Genomic DNA, 20,366 nt, shown 5'->3' with positions numbered 1-20,366 from the left:
AAACTATTTTTTGGGGGTGCGGCCTATAACCCGGTGTGCCCTATAGTGCGGAAAATACGGTACATTAATTTTAATGGGAAAATGATTTCGGTGATCGAACAAATCGGTTTTCGAACAGGGTTTTGGAACGGATTATGGTCGAGAACCGAGGTTCTACTGTACTTTGCCAACACACTATGGTAGCACATTAACGTATAATTCGGTGCAAAAACGGGTATCTATGTTAAGTATGTCTACGTCAAAGCCCACGTTCGGGCGCCATATTGCCAGCACTCCTCCCTCCCTCCCTAATAGCAGACAGCCAGGCCGGGTCCGGAGCAAGCCACAGCTGCGTTGCAGGAGGCGGCTACTCTCACACAGAACAACGCTACTGTTGGGGAGGACCGGTGATACAGCAAAACCTTCAGCCACATCGTGGAAACTCAATGGGATGGATTAAACTTTTTTACGCCACCGTTTAAGCGATCGTATCAGGACTGACGTCACGGCGCCACGGATGAAAGGTGGCTTCATTTGTAGTTTTCTTTGAGGGGTAAGAGCTAAAAAAACGTCTCGGCGTAGCTTGTGTTTAGCTCAGCGGCAATGGATACTTGAAGCTAGCCAGCCGACGTTACCTCTCTACCAGGCGAGTAGCGCTTGCTATCAAATTCACTCGGTTGCTCATTTGTCAACCTTGTTTTAAACCCTCGTGGTGTTTTCTATTTCACAATATTGTGACGAACGAAACCGTAAACTGACAACGCCGGTGAATTACGACTGCTATCAGCTGATGCTAGCTTGCTAGCTACACGTAGAGCGGCCAGCAGTGTGTCATTCTAACACTGAGAGGATCTCTGAGCTGAACGTAAACTTTCCCGAATATTTCACAAAAGCTGATAATAACATCTCCCCTTTTCTGGCCGTGCTGTCCGTACATTGTAGTTGAGTCAAAACGGCGGCGTTAACGTGCTTCAACTTTGTCACATACTGCCAGAGATCAACTACCCCCCGGATTTTCTTAAAATGCATCATCCGGATCCCACTGGAGACTCTGGCAATGTTCGAAAGATGGCCCAGCCAGTGGTCTTTCACAGAAGGGGTAGCAACACAAGCAGCGGGAGCGGCTCCACGCTGTCAACACCGGTTGTCACCAACAGCCACCATGGTACGGGTGCAGAAGATTATCAGACCTCTCTGTTGATCCAGTGCCAAACCCCAGCTGGTTCGTCTTCCCCTGGTCCCCATCATCCTCCTTCCCACGGCCTAAACCTACATTCCCAGGCTACGCAGTCCGCTGGGGCTCAGATGAAAAAGAAAAGCGGTTTCCAGATCACAAGCGTGACACCCGCACAGATCTCTGTGAGCACCAACAACAGTATCGCAGAGGACACGGAGAGCTACGACGACCTGGACGAGTCCCACACGGAAGACTTGTCGTCCTCGGAGATCATGGACGTTTCTCTTTCGCGAGCTAATGACGCAGTTGGAGCGGAGAGGAGCTCCTCTGAGGAGACCTTAAATAATTTCCATGAGGCTGAAACTCCAGGGCTGCTGTCACCCAACCAGCCTTCACACCCACATTCCTTGAATCAAGCCCAGCAGCATGGCGGTGGTATGGTTAATGGAACTGTGCATCGTTATCCTCATCAGAACCATGCCCAGGGTTATCCGCTCTCTTCTGGATCCATGGTCGCCTCATCTACTGTTGCCTCTGTCATTCAGAAATTGCCTTCTAATGTCGGGGTGTCTCAAGAGGCTGCCCCTGCTAACATTGTTCATCAGCCAGTGGGGATGGTTGGCTTGGAATCGGTTCCTGGAATGCACAGCTCTCAAACAGGGACTGCAGTTAGTATAGTTAATCCCCAGACTAGCAGTGTTAATAATGTGAACATGTTGAGCTCTGACAATGTGCCTGCAAAGGGGGCTACAAGCACGAAAGCGAGCAACAGCTCGGGAGGCTTTCCACTTCATACAAAAAGCAGTGCTGCGGGTGGTGGAGCTGGTTCTCTAGCGTCTGGGGGCGACCTCATGAGTAACTCCAATAACACCATGCCTCAGCAACAACAAACTCTCAACTCTAAGAACTCTATGACTACTACAACCACTTCCGCTGTCACTTTTGCCAGTGCCTCTGGGGGGGCATCTCTTTTGAGTGGGGTCCAAGGAAGACCAACTGGGAGCAGCCCTGTTCCTGCCTCAACTGTTTCTGCCCATCCCGCGAGTTCTCGCTTCAGAGTGGTGAAGCTGGACTCAAGTTCTGAGCCCTTCAAGAAGGGTAGATGGACATGTGCGGAGTTTTACGACAAAGATACCCCGAATTCTGCCTCCTGCTCTTCTACATCAGATGCTGGCAGCAACATGCGACAGTTTGTCTCTGAGAACTTTTCTGGGGGCTCAGAGAGGGAAAGCACAAGTGGAAGTTCTGTGAGTAGCACTAAGAGCACAGTGAGCCATTACATAGAGAATGTTTGCAGCAGTGAGACCGGGGGACTCCCGATTTCCCAGCATGCACAGGATTACGCCTCCCCTCAGGGTTTCCAAGCAGTTCCCAGTGGCTTATACGCTATGGGTGCGTCTCAGCCCCACACTCTGATAAATCCCCAAGACATCTCCCACTCAAATATCAAGACCAATGTTGCACCTACTCCCGCAAATATGAAACCACCTGTGCAAGGACACCCAATCACCAGCGGAATGCCCATCTCTGCTGTACCAGAGCAACAGCTTACTTACGCCCAGGCAGTTGCGAATCCATCACTTGGCTCTGCCCAGGGCCTTGCGGGCGTTCAGCAGCATCAATTTGGCTACGCTTCCCAACCTCAGTGCCCATCCAACACCTCAGTACAGATGAGACCTGAGTACAACCAAATGCATCAAAACATCCCCCAAGGTTCAGCATCACAACATCTAATAAACCAAGCCGGACTAAATTCATTAGGACAAAATAACGGAGTGAGTCAGACTATTGGAGGCCTCCAGCAGTCGCATGTTATTCTACAAAGTCAGCCCCAGCAGCCCACATCTCTGCAGGCTGCTACCTCCAATCCAGCCTTTCATGTTGGAGTAGCAGGTCAAAAGCTTTTGAGCCACGCTGGACACCTGGATTTGCAGCAACAGAAACCGCAGTCCCTCCCAACGCAAATCCAAAACATGGGCACCGGTGCCCAGTTGCCCGCCACACCTCAGAGCCAGGTGCCTGCACCGAGTGTGCCTCCATCAAACAGCGAACCACACGCCCCGCCGCAAGCCCTCAACTTCGGAAATAATAGGATGTTCCCACACGGTGCACCCCAGAGCTTGTCCCAGGACCTCAGCAGCGCCCAGGCCCTGGCACATGCTGCTCAGGCTAGCGCTCTCTATGCTAGTCTTCCCACCTTCACCACCACTCAGCTGCAGGATGCCCAGCGTCTCCTCCTCCAGCACCAGTCAGCTTTGCTGGGATTGCCGAAACTTTCTGGAGGGGACCCAGGATGTGGATCCAATTCCGGGCAGGGTCAAGAAGCCGAAGGCAATGCTGCCATCGCCAGTGCCTTAACTGCAACAGCTGGTCTCAAAACTCTTGATGGAGAGGAGGATGGGTAAGAGATAGTTTTTTTCCTTACTCTATTAATTTGCATTGAACCTTGATACTCATAGTTTTAAGTTGTCTGACCTAGTCAACATTTACCGTATTTAGAATTGTCCTTGTTTTCATATCAAGTTGGTGAAACATTGTATGGAGCGGGATTAGACATGGTACTACAGGGTAAACATGTAATAAAGACTTTAAAGAGAAAAAAGATAGACTGTCGTAATAATAATAATAATAATTGTTTGGACACTGGCCCAAATTATATTGATGGTGCAATGAAAAAACGTGTATCATAACAATTGTGCCTTAAAAGTGGCGCAATAAAAATATCAGCAACAAAAATCCCCAAATAAGTTGCAAAATATAGTTTCACAATTTTGTCCCCTTGTTCAGGGTGGTGATGGCCCTGGGGAGACACTCTCTGTGTTCGTTAATCTTTCTTTTAAAGGACAAGTGTAACACTGGCACACAAGGTTTTACGGTAGTATATTGCTGTATTTGGGTAGTGATTCATCAGTGGGAAAATATCGGTGACTGCATTTGCACAACATTAGATGATATTGCAAAAGGCTTTAGCTTTTATCTCATCATCACACAAATTTTACTCACGGTACCGTGATGTTGAATACTTGGGGCCATGATTAAAACCATTCATTGACAACGTAAACTATAAACTATACCCAAATGAAAATTATAATATGTCTTTCAAAGTCATGGCCCAACCTTTGAGCAAAATAGTCCCATCAGTAAAAATGGTGTGAAGCTGAGATAAAAATCTAGTGCCTTTTCCTGTGTCAATTATAACCCTAGGAGTTAGTCAAGAATCAGCGCTCTCACCCCCAAAATCTAGGTTAAAATTATTTTGCGAACATTCTTAACAGATCCGTGCTTAGTTTGAGCTGAGAAAAAGAGAAACAAAAATGTATACAGTATTTTTTCATAATCAAAAACTAAGTGTGCGTGCTACACTTGAGTGCACATTATACACGAATACAGTATTTGCAAAACTGCAGGGATTGTAGTGAATATCACAACTGTGAGAGCGGAAGAGCCTTATCAGTTTGAACATCAGAAGACAGTGACCAGGCTGCTCCAATCTGAGTTTTGTCTGCTGCCCTTGCGACATAATGCAGGCCTCCTCTAGCTGTGACGCATCTCGTCTTCGAGTCTATTTGATGGGTTTACTAGATTGGCCTCTTGAATCCTGACTGTCCACATTACAGAGCATTACTTCTGCTGGGTCTCAACGTGTCGTAACGCTGGACATACTTGAAGGATTTTTTTCCGTCGCTCACACGTATGATATGACCTTTCGACTGAAGAGATTTACTCATTTTGTGCCGTAAACCTTCAGTAAACGCTTATTGATTTCATTAAGTGCTCAGGCGTGTCACAATCACACTTTACCCTCATCCGCTGTCCATCTTCTTCGGTTGTTAAGTTTTTCTGCTGAAGATGTTGGCCCGAATGAAATGTTTTTATGCGTCTATGGTGAAACACTTCAGTTATATTGAGTGTGTTTTGTCAAGACACCTCCAAAAAGTAAAGCAATTGGAGTGCAATGGAAAAAAGTAATATTTTACCCTCCCTGTGATTCAATGGAGATGGAAGGTTGGCGAATGTTATCACATGACATGTAACACTGAGGAATGTGAAATCTTTTGGGGATCAAATGGATTATTGTCTTTGATGATAAGCAGAATTTGGAGCAAACGAAAGCCTTCAGTACTCCTAAGAACATTTCTGTTGAGTGTGCGATCATGGTTCACTTTTATTAGTTTTAGTTGAACTTTTTATGCTCATGATACGTTGCAAACGAAGCAAAAAATCTGACACCACAGTAGAGATGAATAGCATATTATCTGAAAGTAATTGAATTGTGACCGAGAGCAATGAGTAGGTGTAATTGACAACCCGGCGGAAATGATATTGATGGCAGTGTCTAGTTTAAATTAAGAGGTTTGTTTTTGCAGTTTTTTTGTTTGTTTAAATCATTTGCATGTTTTATGAGGCCACTGATAAGAAATTGATGCACAACCAAAACAGTTTTTACTCCACTAAGCATGCTTTATTTTTCCTCATCATTGAACTATAGAAGGCACATTGTTTTTATTTAGGGCAGTAAAAAGGCAAGAACATTTTTGTCTTAAATGTAACACATAAGTCATCGTCTTAATTCTTCAGTAATCCCCACCTTTTTTACTGTGTATAGTGAAAAGTGTGTTCTAATCTACAGGTGATAAAAGTAAACCAATCCTGAAGATACAATATTTTTGCTGATCGCGGTGTAATTTTAATTGGGTGGGAGTGAGGTGCTGAGATTACTGACAAGGTACTTGCTGTTTTGTAGTTAAATACTGAAGGTGAAGTGCTCTGGCCGTACACTGATTGTATAGGAGACATTAAGGAGAGGTTTTTATTGTCCGTCCAGAAAGCTGTTTATAGTGTTTGCCTGCTTAATCACATTTTGCCTGTGATGTCAGCAACACTTGATTCTGGTCTTGTCAACAAGACAAGTTGCCTTAAGTTACACCCAAAATATTTAATTTGGTTCTGTTGAGTAAAATCACATAGTACTATTTAACATTTGGTTGAATGGAACAAATTGGCATACATAGGTGAGGCATATTTTTCTTTATTTTTTGTATGCACTTCTTATGTTGTCTTACTCACTAAAATGTGTCAGTTTGTTTAATCAGCCAAGGCATATATATTAATAAAATGGGCATGTCTTTCATTTGTTTTAATAGGTTTTTATTACTAATGACTTGTAATGGTGGACAATGGGTAGTATTTTAAGACATTCAGTTAAAAAAAGAACAAAGAACTGGCCATTGCAGTTAATTGTGGTTTGCCTTTAAATGGTATTCTCAATCTGTTTGCGCCCTTATAAAAATAATAATATTGACTTAAGATTGACCCACCTAGCTGTTATTATTATTTATTTATGATTCAGCTAAAACGAAAACATACCGTTATTGATATTATGCAGGGAAATTGTACTAATTACTACCTCAACAATAAATATAACAATAATTATACGGTTTATCTTTGATATTATGATGCTCACTGACTCAGCATATGTTATTTATTGATTTGGGATGTACTGACAGTATTGCGATTTAGACCCAGTTTTATAAGAACAATATTCTCACTTGCAGGTTGCAGCTTTCAGATTAGGGGGTGGTGTAATTGTGGCCGGTGCAATTCAGAGAGATATTTTGTTTAGGGGCTATACAAATAAATGTGATTTGACTTGACCTGAAATTTCAGAGCAAACTCTACAGCCAGCCTTGGCAAGAAAGCGTTCATATAGGTCTCGGTCTGTTCATATTAGAGGAGCCAGGTTTGTATTTGTAGCAGTTATGTGGTTTGTAAAATTCTATTTGCATTTAAATAGGACTTTTTGGAATGGCAATAATGCACCATATGGTTTATGGCATTTTTTCGGTTTGAGTGGAATGAGCAGAATTTGGATGTTTGTTTGATTTTGTTCTAGTTCAAAGTTGATTAGTTTGTTGAGGTGCAACAGGTGCTTTATAGAGGATTTGATAAAATGACTGCAAGATTCAACTTATAATTAATGGTAAATCACTCAAATAGATTCACAACTAAATGACTGTTCAATTGGAAATATATATTTTGCGTACATCCTTTAAATTTAAAGCTTCACAACAATAAGTATATCCAAATCTACAGAAATTCAGTGTTTCTTCTTTTATTTTCCAGCTTGTATATGATACCATGGCAGTAAGTATTTTCAAGGCTGGGCTTATACTCCTGTAAAGCTAGACATGTTGTTCAAAACAGAATCATTACTTGTATTATGTACAACAAAGGCCGAGTCACAGAGATTGGATACCTGTCATCTTGTATGTTTTCCCAGTATATATATACAGTATTTATAGTTTTTAAAAAATCAAATAACAATTTTCATATGGAGGAAATATTTCTTTTTTAAATTGACCGATCTCGTGCGGTTCTAATCAGGATCATCTCTGTCACTTGTGGCAGACTACAATGTCGTTAGATTGCTAATATTTTTGCGGTATTCCATATAGTCTGTCTTGCTGTAAGTAAATCGTTGCCGAATAAGGTTTATTATCTCTCAATGCGAGGATTTGCAATTATTAATAAGGGGAGTAATAAGTGTTGGTTGACAGGTATGAGATCCAGAGACTGTTGATGATACATAAGCACTTACTCTGCACTTAAAATAAGTTACTGTAACTTTAAATTACACAAATAATTTTACGCCACATTTTTTATTTTTTTATGCTATTAGTAGTTTGCATATGCAAACTAGATGAGCTGATGCTGACAGTAAGCAGTCGTGAGCGGTCACTAGTCGTAGCCTTTCAAACTGCTCCTGAACTGGATTTTCCTACATACAGTTAGCAAGTTTTTTGTTAAACAAAAAAACTCATATTGAAACTGTCATGTTTGAAGGTGCTCGTATAAAGAGGTACCACTGTATTCGCAGATAAAAATATGATGTAGGGCCACACTAATTTGGAAAAAAAAAACCTAGTTGCTAGTTTTTAGAACAGTATTTTAATTTCGATGCAATTTTCAATTTAAAAAAGTGCATTTTCTATGCTAAGTTTTTTTGTGGGGGGGTAATCATAGTGACATGCATTACCCTTAAGAGAACAGCACCCTCTTCTGGTACGCTTTTTTTAGGGTTCCTGTCTGCTGACCATTATTTACTTTTTGATTCTATTGTAGGTACGAGGGTCAACCTCGTGATGACATCATTACTAACTGAGAGTATACGACTGTGACAAAATAACCACTAAAGATCTACAAATAAATACAGAATTGCAGAGTAATAAATGGTCTTTATTGCCATTAAACAAAAGTACAACGGAATTGGAGCTTTTCTCCATACAGAGTAAAAACAGCAATTGAGAGAGCAGCTAGCTGCACGCTAGCATCGGGTAACAGTGATCTCAGCAAGGTCTCCGCGATGATTAAAATACAACTGACATGAATGTAGCAATTTACCATAAATTGTAGCTCAAGGTCATCCATTTCATGGGTCATGGATTTGGCATTGGTGTCCAGGCAAGGGTGGCGTGTGAGAGTTGTTAGCCTAGCCGTAGCAGTAGGTCGGATCTTCAGCCATCCTATTGCCTTTCCTGTCACCGCCTCAGTGGATTCCTGGACGTGATTAGAATCCACGGAGCACTCGCTGGTAATCAGCATTTCTTTTGGACTCTCCTGACTTTCCTCAGAGTTGATTTAATTGTTTACTTTTTTTTCAATGTGACGCGCTGCTAAAGCTACTTGCGGTTGCGTTTAATATTGTGGCGCCCACTCCGGCTGTTAGGCTGGTGTATGCCGTCAATCACAGTCGTGCACACAGTCACGCCCACCCAACACACACTGGCCTTTGATTGGCTTAAAACCCGAACTTATAGATCCGACAACGCTTATTTTCAGCCAATTAAAAGGCAAGGCAGACGACATTCCGGCCCCTTTTGTATCACAGACAAGCATGGCATGCTAGTGGCTTCACAATCAACACAACGTGCATAGGATCAATTGGAACCGAAAAATTTATTTGTTCTACAGTAAGTGTTTTTTATTTATTTGCTGCTGTTGGTTAGGTTAGTTGTCAGTGAGAGAAGTTTGTAAGTTCTTGCAGCTGCTTCTGTTTGTACTTGGTATGGGGCTTCTGACTTCGTCATGGATCGCCAACATTTTGCATCCACTCTTACAAGGTTAGCGTCTTTGGATGCCTTGATGCCATGAATATAACTTTGCGTATAATAATTGGAACCCTTTCCTACTCTCTTTTGAGATATGTTTGCATGATGAGGAAGACGTGATACCGCAATGCTACCAGGAATAGTGACTAAATATTTGCTCGATGTTGTTTCGACCGCCTTATTTGCTCCGCGTGTGATACATGGATACCGTAACTACGGTAGTCGTGACTTAGCGCTCACTATCAGATCTATTAACAGCGACAATTCTGGTCGCTAAATACTATCGCTCAAATGAACTATCGATCCTCGGGAACAAAAACAGTGTCTTGCCATTAAACAATCACATTACGTCACATTGCAATATCAATTAAATTTCGGTTAATCGTGCAGCCTAATATGATGTATCAATAGTAAGGGATGTCCTGTCCAAAAAGAGGCAGTTTTGTTGATTTTATAGCTGGCAGTTAAAAAGCGGAATGATCTTGTCCCTGGCATTGCAGACAGCCAGTGCAAACTGGACCTGTTGCGCATTGTGTGGAGCTCAGTGTGATCCCCTTGATTCACACACAGAGGAAATGACCCAATCTGACCCAACACAACTTAGTCAGGCCTACTGAAGCAGATTGAGATCATGACTGAGGACACAGCAGACATGACCAGATGAAACTAGACTATGCATCGCTTGCCCGGCTTTCAACTCAAACTATTCTCTTGCTTCGTGTTTATATCGAGAGTTGCAAACAAAACAAGCATCTTCTTCGCTTGCTGCCAGCAAAACATTTCTAGCAGTGTCCTTTCTATGCCCAATAGTAGCGTGTTTTTCCTTTAAGCTAGAACTTTTTTTTTTTTTTTTTTTTTTTTTTTTTTTTTCCTTCTTCCCTTCAATAAAATAGACCAGGTGTTTTAAACTTATAGCTCAGGGACCGCATGGTAGAAAAAACATTCCTACCAGGGCCAGATTAGTTCATTAATGGCATAAAAACTGTGCCTTTAGATGGAGGGCGAGGGGTCTTTTCGGAAGCCCGCAATTAAATTATCATTTAGGGACGTAGGATTTGATTATGAAGCGATAAAGCGATATTCAGAAATATTCAAGAACTTTTCTTCTAACCAACCCACCTGTACGTAAATACAGAAAATGCTTTAAAGAAAATTAAGCAGCACTTTTTTCCACATTTGCTGTAAAACTAACGTGAGTTTGGAGGAATTAATGGGAGAACTGGGCATGTTTTTAAATACTTACTGCCATCTGTTAAAAGAGTATAATGTAACTGACCCTCAGATATATTTTATTCTTAGCATTATTTTGCAGAGGCAAAGGCCCGCGACCTACTGAAAAAAGTTTAGAGGAACTATTAGTTTAGCAAATTCAGTAGGCCTACACTTCTCAAAAATATAACAATAAATTGAACAATATTGTGTATGTTTAACTCTGAATGGGAATTGTGGTCCAGTTACACGTGACAAGAGTTTCTCCAGAAGTGAATAGCATTTGTTATGCAGTAATAGCCCCCACTCTCACCCAGCACCAACAACACAGACGCTCGTTCTCACTCCACAGGCCTACCTAGAGAACACCAGAAATCAACAACACGGCAGTGACGTGCAGTTAGTTAACATGTTTGCAATCAGTTACAGCCCACCCTCAGTGTTGGTAAAATGAATTAACAAGGAAATCCAGAGTAGTTGTCAGGGGGGCTTGTAACAATAGGGATCAATGTGTTCGCAGTAGCTTGCTTTTTGCTGGCTTTCTCAAATGGGATTAGATGTTTCAAACCTTATTCTTCAGTATTACATTGCCCAAGAGTTAAAAAAAAAAGAACTTTAGTTAAAAAAGCTTCCAACTCGAACCTTTTGAAGAATCTTTGTTGAATGGGTTTTCTGTGGTTCTTTTGCTGTCTAGGCTTTCGGATGGTTTGTTCACCCATCAATAATCAGTACTGTTTCCTTTAGAGTGCAACTTTGGTACTAATGACTTGTAATGGAGGATAATGGGGAGTATTTTAAGCCGTTCAGTTATAAGAAAAAAAAAACCTCTCTCTTGCACCCACTGTGGACACAGAAACTGCCATAGCAGTTGCTTTACCCTTAAATAGTATATTCAATCTGTGTTTAAAGTTTGTCCTTAGAAAAATATAATATTTTTGACTTTAGATTGACCCACCTAGCTGTTATTTTTAAATTAATAATTCAGCTAAAACCAAGACTGCCAGTTGTCGATATGATGCAGGAAAGTTGTACTTATTACAACCTCAATAATAAATATAACTAATAATAAACTATATATATATATATATATATATATATATAATGCAGTTTATCTTTGACATGATGATGCTCATAGACCTAGCATATATCCATCCATCGATCCATTATCTGCACCGCTTATCCTCAGTAGCAGTGCGGGGGTGTTGGAGCCCATCCCAGGCATTTTCGGGCAGTGGGCAGGGACACCCTTAACTGGTTGCCAGCCAGTCGCAGAGCACACAGACAACTCACTCGCTCATTCACACCTAGGGACAATTTGGACAAGCCAATTGACCTGACATGCATGTTTTTGGAATGTGGGAGGAAAGCACGGGGAGAACAGGTTTCAGGTTTCAGGTCAGGGGGTGGTGTAATTGTGACCTCTGCAGTCCTTTTACATATTTTTTTTAAGGGCTGTGCAAATAAATGTGACTTGACACTTCAAAGTGGTCACTTTCACCAAGCGAATTTATGTGCATATCTCACATATTCTTTTATTCAGTTTTACCTTTATGCACAAAGATTTTGATACACAAGATTTATTTGGAACAAAAATCTAGCTCTACATAGGTTAGCAAATCCAAATTACGAGCACTACCAGAAGCCGCCACTAGAAACCGCTCACAGGTCGTGCTGCAGATTTTTTTAATGACATGTACCTAACAACTCAAATCTCCTAAGATAAGTATTTATTTGTAAAACCTTCAAAAAGTAAATGTGTGGCGAGTATAGCTAAAAGGGCAAAAGAAAAGAAGTGAATAAAAACTATTGTGCTGTAGAAAATGTTTGTGTGAATGCTCATTTTAAAGTTGCAGTAACTTTCATTTTATGTTTACAGTAAATGATTAAATTTCCTCAACAGTTTTACCTCCGTCACTCTTCCCGCACCCCTCCCTCCCCCAGGCACATACCTCTGTTACGGCGACTTTCTCATAAAAAAACTTAGACTTTATTTCATTAATATCATCTTATTGATCTCATTACGGTATTTTTTAATGTTTAATCACTATTTGGGGCAGCACGGCAGCGCAGTGGTTAGCGCATTTGCGGCAGAGTTCTGAGGTCGAGATCGAACCTTCCTGTGTGGAGTTTGCATGTTCTTCCCGTGCTTGCTTGGGTTTCCTCCGGGCACTCCGGTTTCCTCCCACATTCCAAAAACATGCATGTCAGGTTAATTGGCTGGCCAAAACTGTCCCTAGGTGTGAATGAGCGAGTGGATGGTCGTCTGTCTCTGTGTGCCCTGCGACTGGCTGGCAACCAGTTCAGGGTGTCCCCTGCCCACTGCCCGAAGGTAGCTGTGATGGGCTCCAGCACCCCCGCGACCCTACTGAGGATAAGCGGTGCAGATAATCGATGGATGGATAATTGCTATTTGAATGTGTTAAGTCATCATGAAGATAGGTTCTATAGCTAATCTGGGTTAACTTGGATGTTTTTAGGACTCGGGACTGTGCCAATTAATTTTCAATAATTTCATTTCTGGACAATTCACTTGTTACACCTGGAACGAATTAGCTCATATACCGGAGGTACCTGTTTATTTGCAGATTTTTAAAATGTTTTTTCAATTGCTACTTTGTTTTAAAATTCCATTGGGATCTGAAGTAGTGTTATTTTCAAGTTTAGTGACAGACAAATAAAGAAACATCTGCGTAATATATTTACCCCTCTTGCTCCCCCCCAAAATCGAACTTTAACACTGATGAAGCGCAAACATACAGTACCTCATAACTTTGTGGCTTGAGCAAACTTTATCTTGATTGTCAATGGGTAACTTTTAATTCAACTAAAGATCCTCGAATTGCTTTGTATCATCCGAGTTCTGTTTCGTGGAAAAGTGACGCTGTCTACACTTGGATATAGGTTAACTTCGCAGGGCTGCTCGTCATGTTTGTGTTGACTACAAACGAAACCAGATGGAATCAATAAAGCTTCTGAGTGCAACCAGCACTACAAATTATTACACAATCTATCCCTTAGTATTGGTCTATTGATTCGAATCCAAACACCATAACATAAATGTCCAGTTTTTTAAGTTATTACCGTTTCAAAACCATTTTTCAGGTTTACTTACTATCTTAGAAGAGATTTTCATAGTAAAATAGACATACCGTATCCGTTATCATGCTTGTTTGATTAAATCCAGTAAGCGCCTTGCCCGCTACAGATTTCACTCTGAATTAATGCGTTTCACATCATCTGAAACATTTAAATCTCTTTGATCGACTATGGTGCTCCTTCACAATAAATTCACGTTGATGTATTTTTTTGTGGTAGTGGTCTGGCAGCGTCACGCCATTAATCACGCCGGCAATGTGCTGAATCATGCGTAGCATTCCTGTGGCGGCAACAGTGTCCCGTTAGCTTCAGAAACGATACGAGCCCACAGATATACAGTAATCCCTCGTTGTTCGCAGGGGTTGCCTTCCAAAAAGGACCCGCAATAGTCAAAGTCAGTGTCGTAGAAACCTTCTTTTATTCATGAAATATGTTGTTAAACATTGAAACCCTAGACCAAAACCCTATTTACAGCTTAAACATTTTTTCAACAAATAAAATTACTTTTTACTGTGCCTCCTGGGGACATTCAGTGAAAATGAATTTCCCTAAGGAGACCAAATGAATTGAATTATTATTATTATTATTATAATTATTCACGCCATGTCAGATCCAATACAATTGTGCCATTTATTATCAGGCACATGACATACCATGCGATCAACAAACGCTAAGTGAGCGGTTTACCATTTATGTAGAATAGTCAAGTCAAGTTATTTTTATTTGTATAGCCCTCTATCACAAAGAGTCTCAAAGGGCTGCACAGGTTATTACACAGACTATTTTTCAGTCTATTATTACATCATCCCCTGATCTGGAACCAACATGAGGGCAAGGAAAAACTCAAAAACCTCAACATGAGGAAAATGAAGAAACTTTGAGAAGGGACCGCACATGTAGCATCCCCCTTTCAGGATTACCAGACAGCAAAGGATGTTGCAATCACAAATAATAGAGATATTGTCCACAAAAAGTATAGGTTATTCATATGCCATAGAGTAGTAGTGTGTTTTAAGCTTAGATTTAAACATTTCCACTGAGGTTGCAGATCGGATCTCAGGGGGGAGAGCATTCCACAGGGCCACAAACCAACGATTATTTTAATAGTGTACTAGTCACCGACAATTGAAAATATTTCTAGAATATTGGATTTTTACCCCCCCTTAAATTTATGAAGTGGATTTAATTATGTGGCAAATGATAATAAACACGAGCAAAATGGTTACAATGAAAAATATATCTTTTATTGAACATAATGTGGTTTTGCACAAAAATTAAATAAAAATGCCTTAAACCAAATTAGGCAAAGTGATCAGCAGAGACCTAAATCCATAAAAAAAAAACCTCTGTCCATTTTTTTAGGGTCGGGCAAGTAAAACATTTTTTTAAATCAAGTGAACATTTTTATACCTGTAAACCAAGAACAGGCTCATTAGCAGCAGTTGAACATTCCATGAAACATAAAGTGTGCTTTGTTAAGTACATTAAGTAGTCAATTGCAAAGTATGACACAAAAGAACTTCATGAATCTCAACATTTTATAAACTTAACGGGTTGTCATTCTTAACCTTTTATCAACTGACAGTTCCTCTCCGGACTGCAGATTTAATTTCAAATGGGTTTTCAGGCCCAGTGTCATAACGCATGAGCGCTTTTTTTTTACAGCGAAATATTCGCGTTTAAAATGTACAATGCATGTCATTATTGCCGTATTGCCTTGAATATTACCTTTATCTTACAAGCGACTATCAGCACAGATTATGTTCAGAAAGTACTGCCTCGTTGTCGACGATTTCTATTATCTATTTTAGCCCTTTGCCGACAACGTCTACTAATCTTTTCAGCCTTAATGTAGAACCTTGTTATTTATCTTAGTGTCTGTTCTGTTGCAGAGCAGACATTCTGGGCAGTAAGAGCAGTTTCAAAGTCCTTCAATCTTGCTTTGTGCAAGATAATCCCCTCCTCAATGCAGTTAGTTGCTGAATATGGAAGGCATCAGAAGGGGGTTGGTTGGAGGTTGAAGTCTTTCTTACTTTCACGCCCCATCATAATCTTCAGCAGTCTACCCAGCTGCTTTTCCCTTTATGTTGGATGTTTTCATATCAGTTGTGCTATAGATATTGTTATACTTGTTTCAGATCTAAGTGGGTAACTAGCTAAACCGGGCTGATGCTCCAACCTGCTTTCATTGCAAACAGTTTATCAATACTAAATGTCAATACAATTTAAAATGTCCAGATACAGTCTTCAGTGTCATGGTACAGAGTTCTCGCATCACAAAAAGTACCACTGCCTTGTTTTCATGCTCTTCCAGCATGTAAACAAGGCAACTCGGCCCCCTTGTGGTCAACCAGCGTACTACGTGATACCCACGCCAAACTAAGTGCTCTTGAAAATTTAAGGGGGAGGACATTTATTGTGCTGTGTCTCTGTACTGTCCAACCTGAACGTTGTGTCTTGTAAAACACATTTGATATTCAAAAATATCCAATTTCTCATCCCATTAGTGCACACTGGACAACAATCGTTTTAGCAGATGTGTGTGCTCTCCAAATAAATAATTACAGTAAATAACATACATGCCAACCTCAGGCGATTGTTCCCCGTTTAAATGATTACAATTCCTCTTAATAACTAGTATAAACCCTTTCAACCACAACCTATTTAATCCCACCAAGGCAGACTATAAAGAATAAAAATAATTTATGTGTAAAATACGTTTTATTTACACAAAAAAACCCAAGCTATTATTTTAGGTACTTTCTAAGTTTTTCCCACACTTGCCGTAAGTTTCGGTTTTCCTATTAACCTAGCATTACATTAAAAAACATCCCGCACCGCGTACACAATTTGAAATGATCAAAAAACAAATAAATTATGTGGAAACATTTACGTTGACAGATCTGAAATACGTTTATTGCATTCATTCTAATCATGGAACATTGTGTGATGCAAACCAAAAGGAAGATTATTTTTCAAGATTGGCATGTATTTGCTGTCTACTCGTGATCACTGATTACAAAAGGAATGCACCCGGATTGCAAGAACCATCGATAATATTGATTATTAAAAGCGTTGGCAACTAATTACATCGTTAATTCGTCGTGTTTCGCGATTTATGAGCCACTAAGCACGTTAAATCCATGCAAATAATAACTAACCATCTTTAAATCAATAGGGCCATGTCTGAAGCGAAAAAGAACATTTTGGACAGTATCCAGTAATGGAGAAGGAGTGATTAAAAGGCCAGAGACAAAATGTATATGGAGTGTCTTGGCTAAGTTTGTTTGCCAACCACTTTCAAGGGAACAGAAAGTGTTGCAGAAATACAGAGAAAAAAAGGCTCAAAATAGATGAACAAGATATATAAAAGAAAAAGAAAAATAACAATGATGATCTCAACACAAGGGGCACATTCGTAAGCACATTTCATATAATTTGCACATTAGGAATGTTTATCATATTCAAAGATTCAACCCCCAAAAACAAATTTGTTTGACAACTGTTTGAAAAGTGGGTTTACATTTTTGATATTTTTTGGTCGATAAGAATTTGATTTATTGCTCTTTCTTTGTTTTTGTTTTGTACGATGAGTCTAAATTTTATATGATCTTTGGATAAGGTGGCAGGAAAAGAGTATATTTGCTGAAAAGTCTACAGCATACATTTGAATGAAACTTTGGCTCTATTTTTTATTATTTATTTGTCAAACACTTGGATTTTTAAATATTTTGACATCATAGTATAAAATATTCTGTTGTTTTACTCAATATTCCTCTATCTGTCTAAAACTTCAATATTTGAATATAGGAGGAAATAAAAAATGTTTTTTTTAAAAAATAAATCGATATAAAAGATACTCGACTGATTCATCATTTATTAAAATAATCGTTAGTTGCAGCTCTTGTATTCACAAGTAAAGAAATATGCTTCTGACCAATAATTACCGAATTAAAAAACAACAACAACAACAAAACAGGTCAGGGGAAAAAAATCTATTTTATTAGAATATAGCCTTGGCTTTTTTTGGTCTTGTTATAATATTTTATCAACATAAAAAGTTCATAACTTAAATTGTTTAATTGTTGAACGTAATAAACAGACAGGGAAGGCCCCATTACAATTTAGGATTAATTGGTATTGATCTATCTATCCATCGATGTGGGCTCATGTCTAATAAAGGTGAAAGGGAATAAATGGAAGAGGTTGTGTTGATTTGAAAACAAACACTTTTAATTTGGTAGTAGTGAGATTGGACATATATATGCACGTTATGTAATGTGTGTTTACATTTCTTTTAAAAAAAGGGTTGGATCTGCACTGATCGTTATCTGTTTTTAAATTCACCACAAGGTGGCACTGCTCGCCAGCAAACGTGGGGAATGACTTGAGCGAGCCTCACATAAACCGATTAATGGGTGTTTCCTAAAGAATACTAGTTTTGAATCTTCGGAACAAGATCAATTTTTCGATATTTTATTTTTTCTTGAACTACGTTTTTTAATTTTTTTCTCCTGACTAATCCAGTTTGATCAAATATTTAGGGATTATTTTTATTTCTAGCAATTTGTTCTCCACAAATTATGACTTTATAATATAACTGCCCGAAATGGATGAATAATAAAATGAAAAACTTTTCTTCGCCAAATTGAATGTCTGTATCATGATGGCACAATAAGTTTCTTTAGTGTTATTTATTGATTACATTATTCCAACATGTATACTTACAATATGCTTGAGTAGAAGGAGGGGTATACTTCTGCCGTCTAAAAACATTAAATTCTAATTAATACTCAAAAGTACATGTAACTTGCCCGTTTACTTAAATTCAAAAAGATCGACTCACTGTTTGATGCATACTTAATCATTCTAGAATTATTAAACACTGAAATTATAAACTGTTAGTGACCAAATAATGTGTTCTGAATGTGAAACAAGCAGTTGGTCATTTTTTGCTCTGCAGTTTGTGCATTTGTTGCAGATTTCTAAATCAAAAATGTGTTGTTGTTGAGTACTAGTTGAACATTTTTAGATTGTTTTCCGATTACCTTTCGGAATTTACGCTTTCACTTAATATTACTTAATTCAAATGAAATTCCACACATCTCCTTAATCTTCCCCATTGACATTTTTACTCATCGAAGTGTTAACTCTATTGTTTATGATTTAGACAGGTTTCTCATGCAACAGCTTAAAGCACAAATTGTGAATGGAAATATTCAAGCTGAATTACTTGAGGCAATAAAAATCTGTGAAAGCAGGTTGATCTAAATGTCGGTTGTTATAAACTGTCCAAGCCATGGTACGTCTTTGCCAGTAATCTGCACGGATAGTCTGCTGCCGTCATAGATTTCTGCTTAGACGCAGAGTCCTATTTAGTTAATCCACTGCTAGCTGTGTGTTTGTCTTCACTTGGGATCTATTTTAATTGCATACATTTCATTCGGCAATTGGATGTAAAGTAATTGTGTATCTAAGATTGTTACTGCAGATCTATGTCCAAGAACAAAACATTGTGAAGATCTAATTATGAAAAAAATAAAAACGCTGGTGAATGTGTGATTGTGTGCAAGTTTTTGCACGCAGAGCTACAATGGTTTGTTATACCACGCTCTTGGTAAATATTTGTTTCATTACATAACGGACCCTTTCAATAATATAAGGTTCTTTTAAAATTGAAAAAATAATAATTATCTTTACATTGAAAATAATTGCCATGTATTTTTGTCATTAGATGAGTTGACCAAACAGCACCCTGATGCAGATTTTCTTATTTCAGGTAACATATTTGAAAATTTAACAATAATTGAAATGGGCTTGCCTCTTGTAAATACCTAATATTTCCAGTCCTACACTCTGAACATGTTATTATGGTTATAATTGAGTGTGACAAATGGGAGAGAAATAAGAAAATTCTGCCTTTTTATTATAATTCTTGTGGGCATGCACTGAGAGTTTATTTTATATGCTATAATCAACATGCAAACTGGATGTCCCCAAAATTCCTTTAGGTACCTTTAGGCATGAAAACTGAACATCTAACACTGATATCTTAAATGATTTACAGAGAAATCGCCCTCTCAAAATGGATTCCTCTAAATTATATGACTGTCGCATCAATTTGAATGTTCAAAATAACATTCTGGAAATTATTAGTCATTTGCGAGTAATTCATCTGGAAACTAACGGCAACTTGGTATATAAATAATCAGAATTAACTTACAGTAAATGTCACAAATGTATTGATTTTTGTTTTTTGTATTTCCTTGTAATGTTTAATTGCCTCTAATTAAGAACTGATCACTTTTGTAGTAATACCCAAAATTAATGGTTACCTCATGGGAATTTTCACTTTCATTTGATTTCAATGAACAATCGCCCCCCTTGGCCACACTTGGCATAAAACTGGTTCATTTGTTGTTTCCTCAAATCCATGTAATTCCAGTTTTGAGGCCACATAATTCATAACTGCTGCTCACACTCTCTTGTGTAATGTAGTTCTTTTGTTGTGTGGATTTTCTTATATGCGTTCAAATGTCGCATTGGTGTTGTCAGCAGGAGCAAGAGACCCACTTGCACTAATCTCTCCGGACTTTGTACCCTTATATTTGAATCTTTTTGTTACACTCAAATATATTTTGACATATTTCAGTTGCTATTCTTCAAACTGCTGTACTCTCAACTCTTTTTTCATGTATGAATCTCTGAGTGAGTGTGATAGATCAGGTGATAGGCCATGACCGTTCCAGTTGATTCGAGCTGAATATCATTTCCTCATTCTCTACCACCCTCTTACC

At 39.2% G+C, this 20,366-nt stretch overlaps 1 protein-coding gene across 1 annotated transcript in view; it reads left to right on the top strand.

The window, feature by feature from the left end:
* The first annotated feature begins 297 nt into the window (after positions 1-297).
* Positions 298-20,366, top strand: part of LOC148352598 (TSC22 domain family protein 1-like) — a 35,721-nt gene continuing 15,652 nt past the window's right edge. Inside the window, exon 1 of the mRNA XM_088352302.1 lies at positions 298-3,557. Coding sequence (XP_088208428.1) covers positions 1,003-3,557 — 2,555 coding nt within the window. The 5' untranslated portion in view covers positions 298-1,002. The remainder of the gene's footprint in view (positions 3,558-20,366) is intronic.

Source organism: Urocampus carinirostris, chromosome 14, assembly GCF_059441175.1.
Source record: "Urocampus carinirostris isolate Australia breed hairy pipefish chromosome 14, RoL_Ucar_1.0, whole genome shotgun sequence".
Taxonomy (NCBI): domain Eukaryota; kingdom Metazoa; phylum Chordata; class Actinopteri; order Syngnathiformes; family Syngnathidae; genus Urocampus; species Urocampus carinirostris.
The sequence above is the reverse complement of the archived record's forward strand: the minus strand, read 5'-3'. Positions and strand labels throughout refer to the sequence as shown.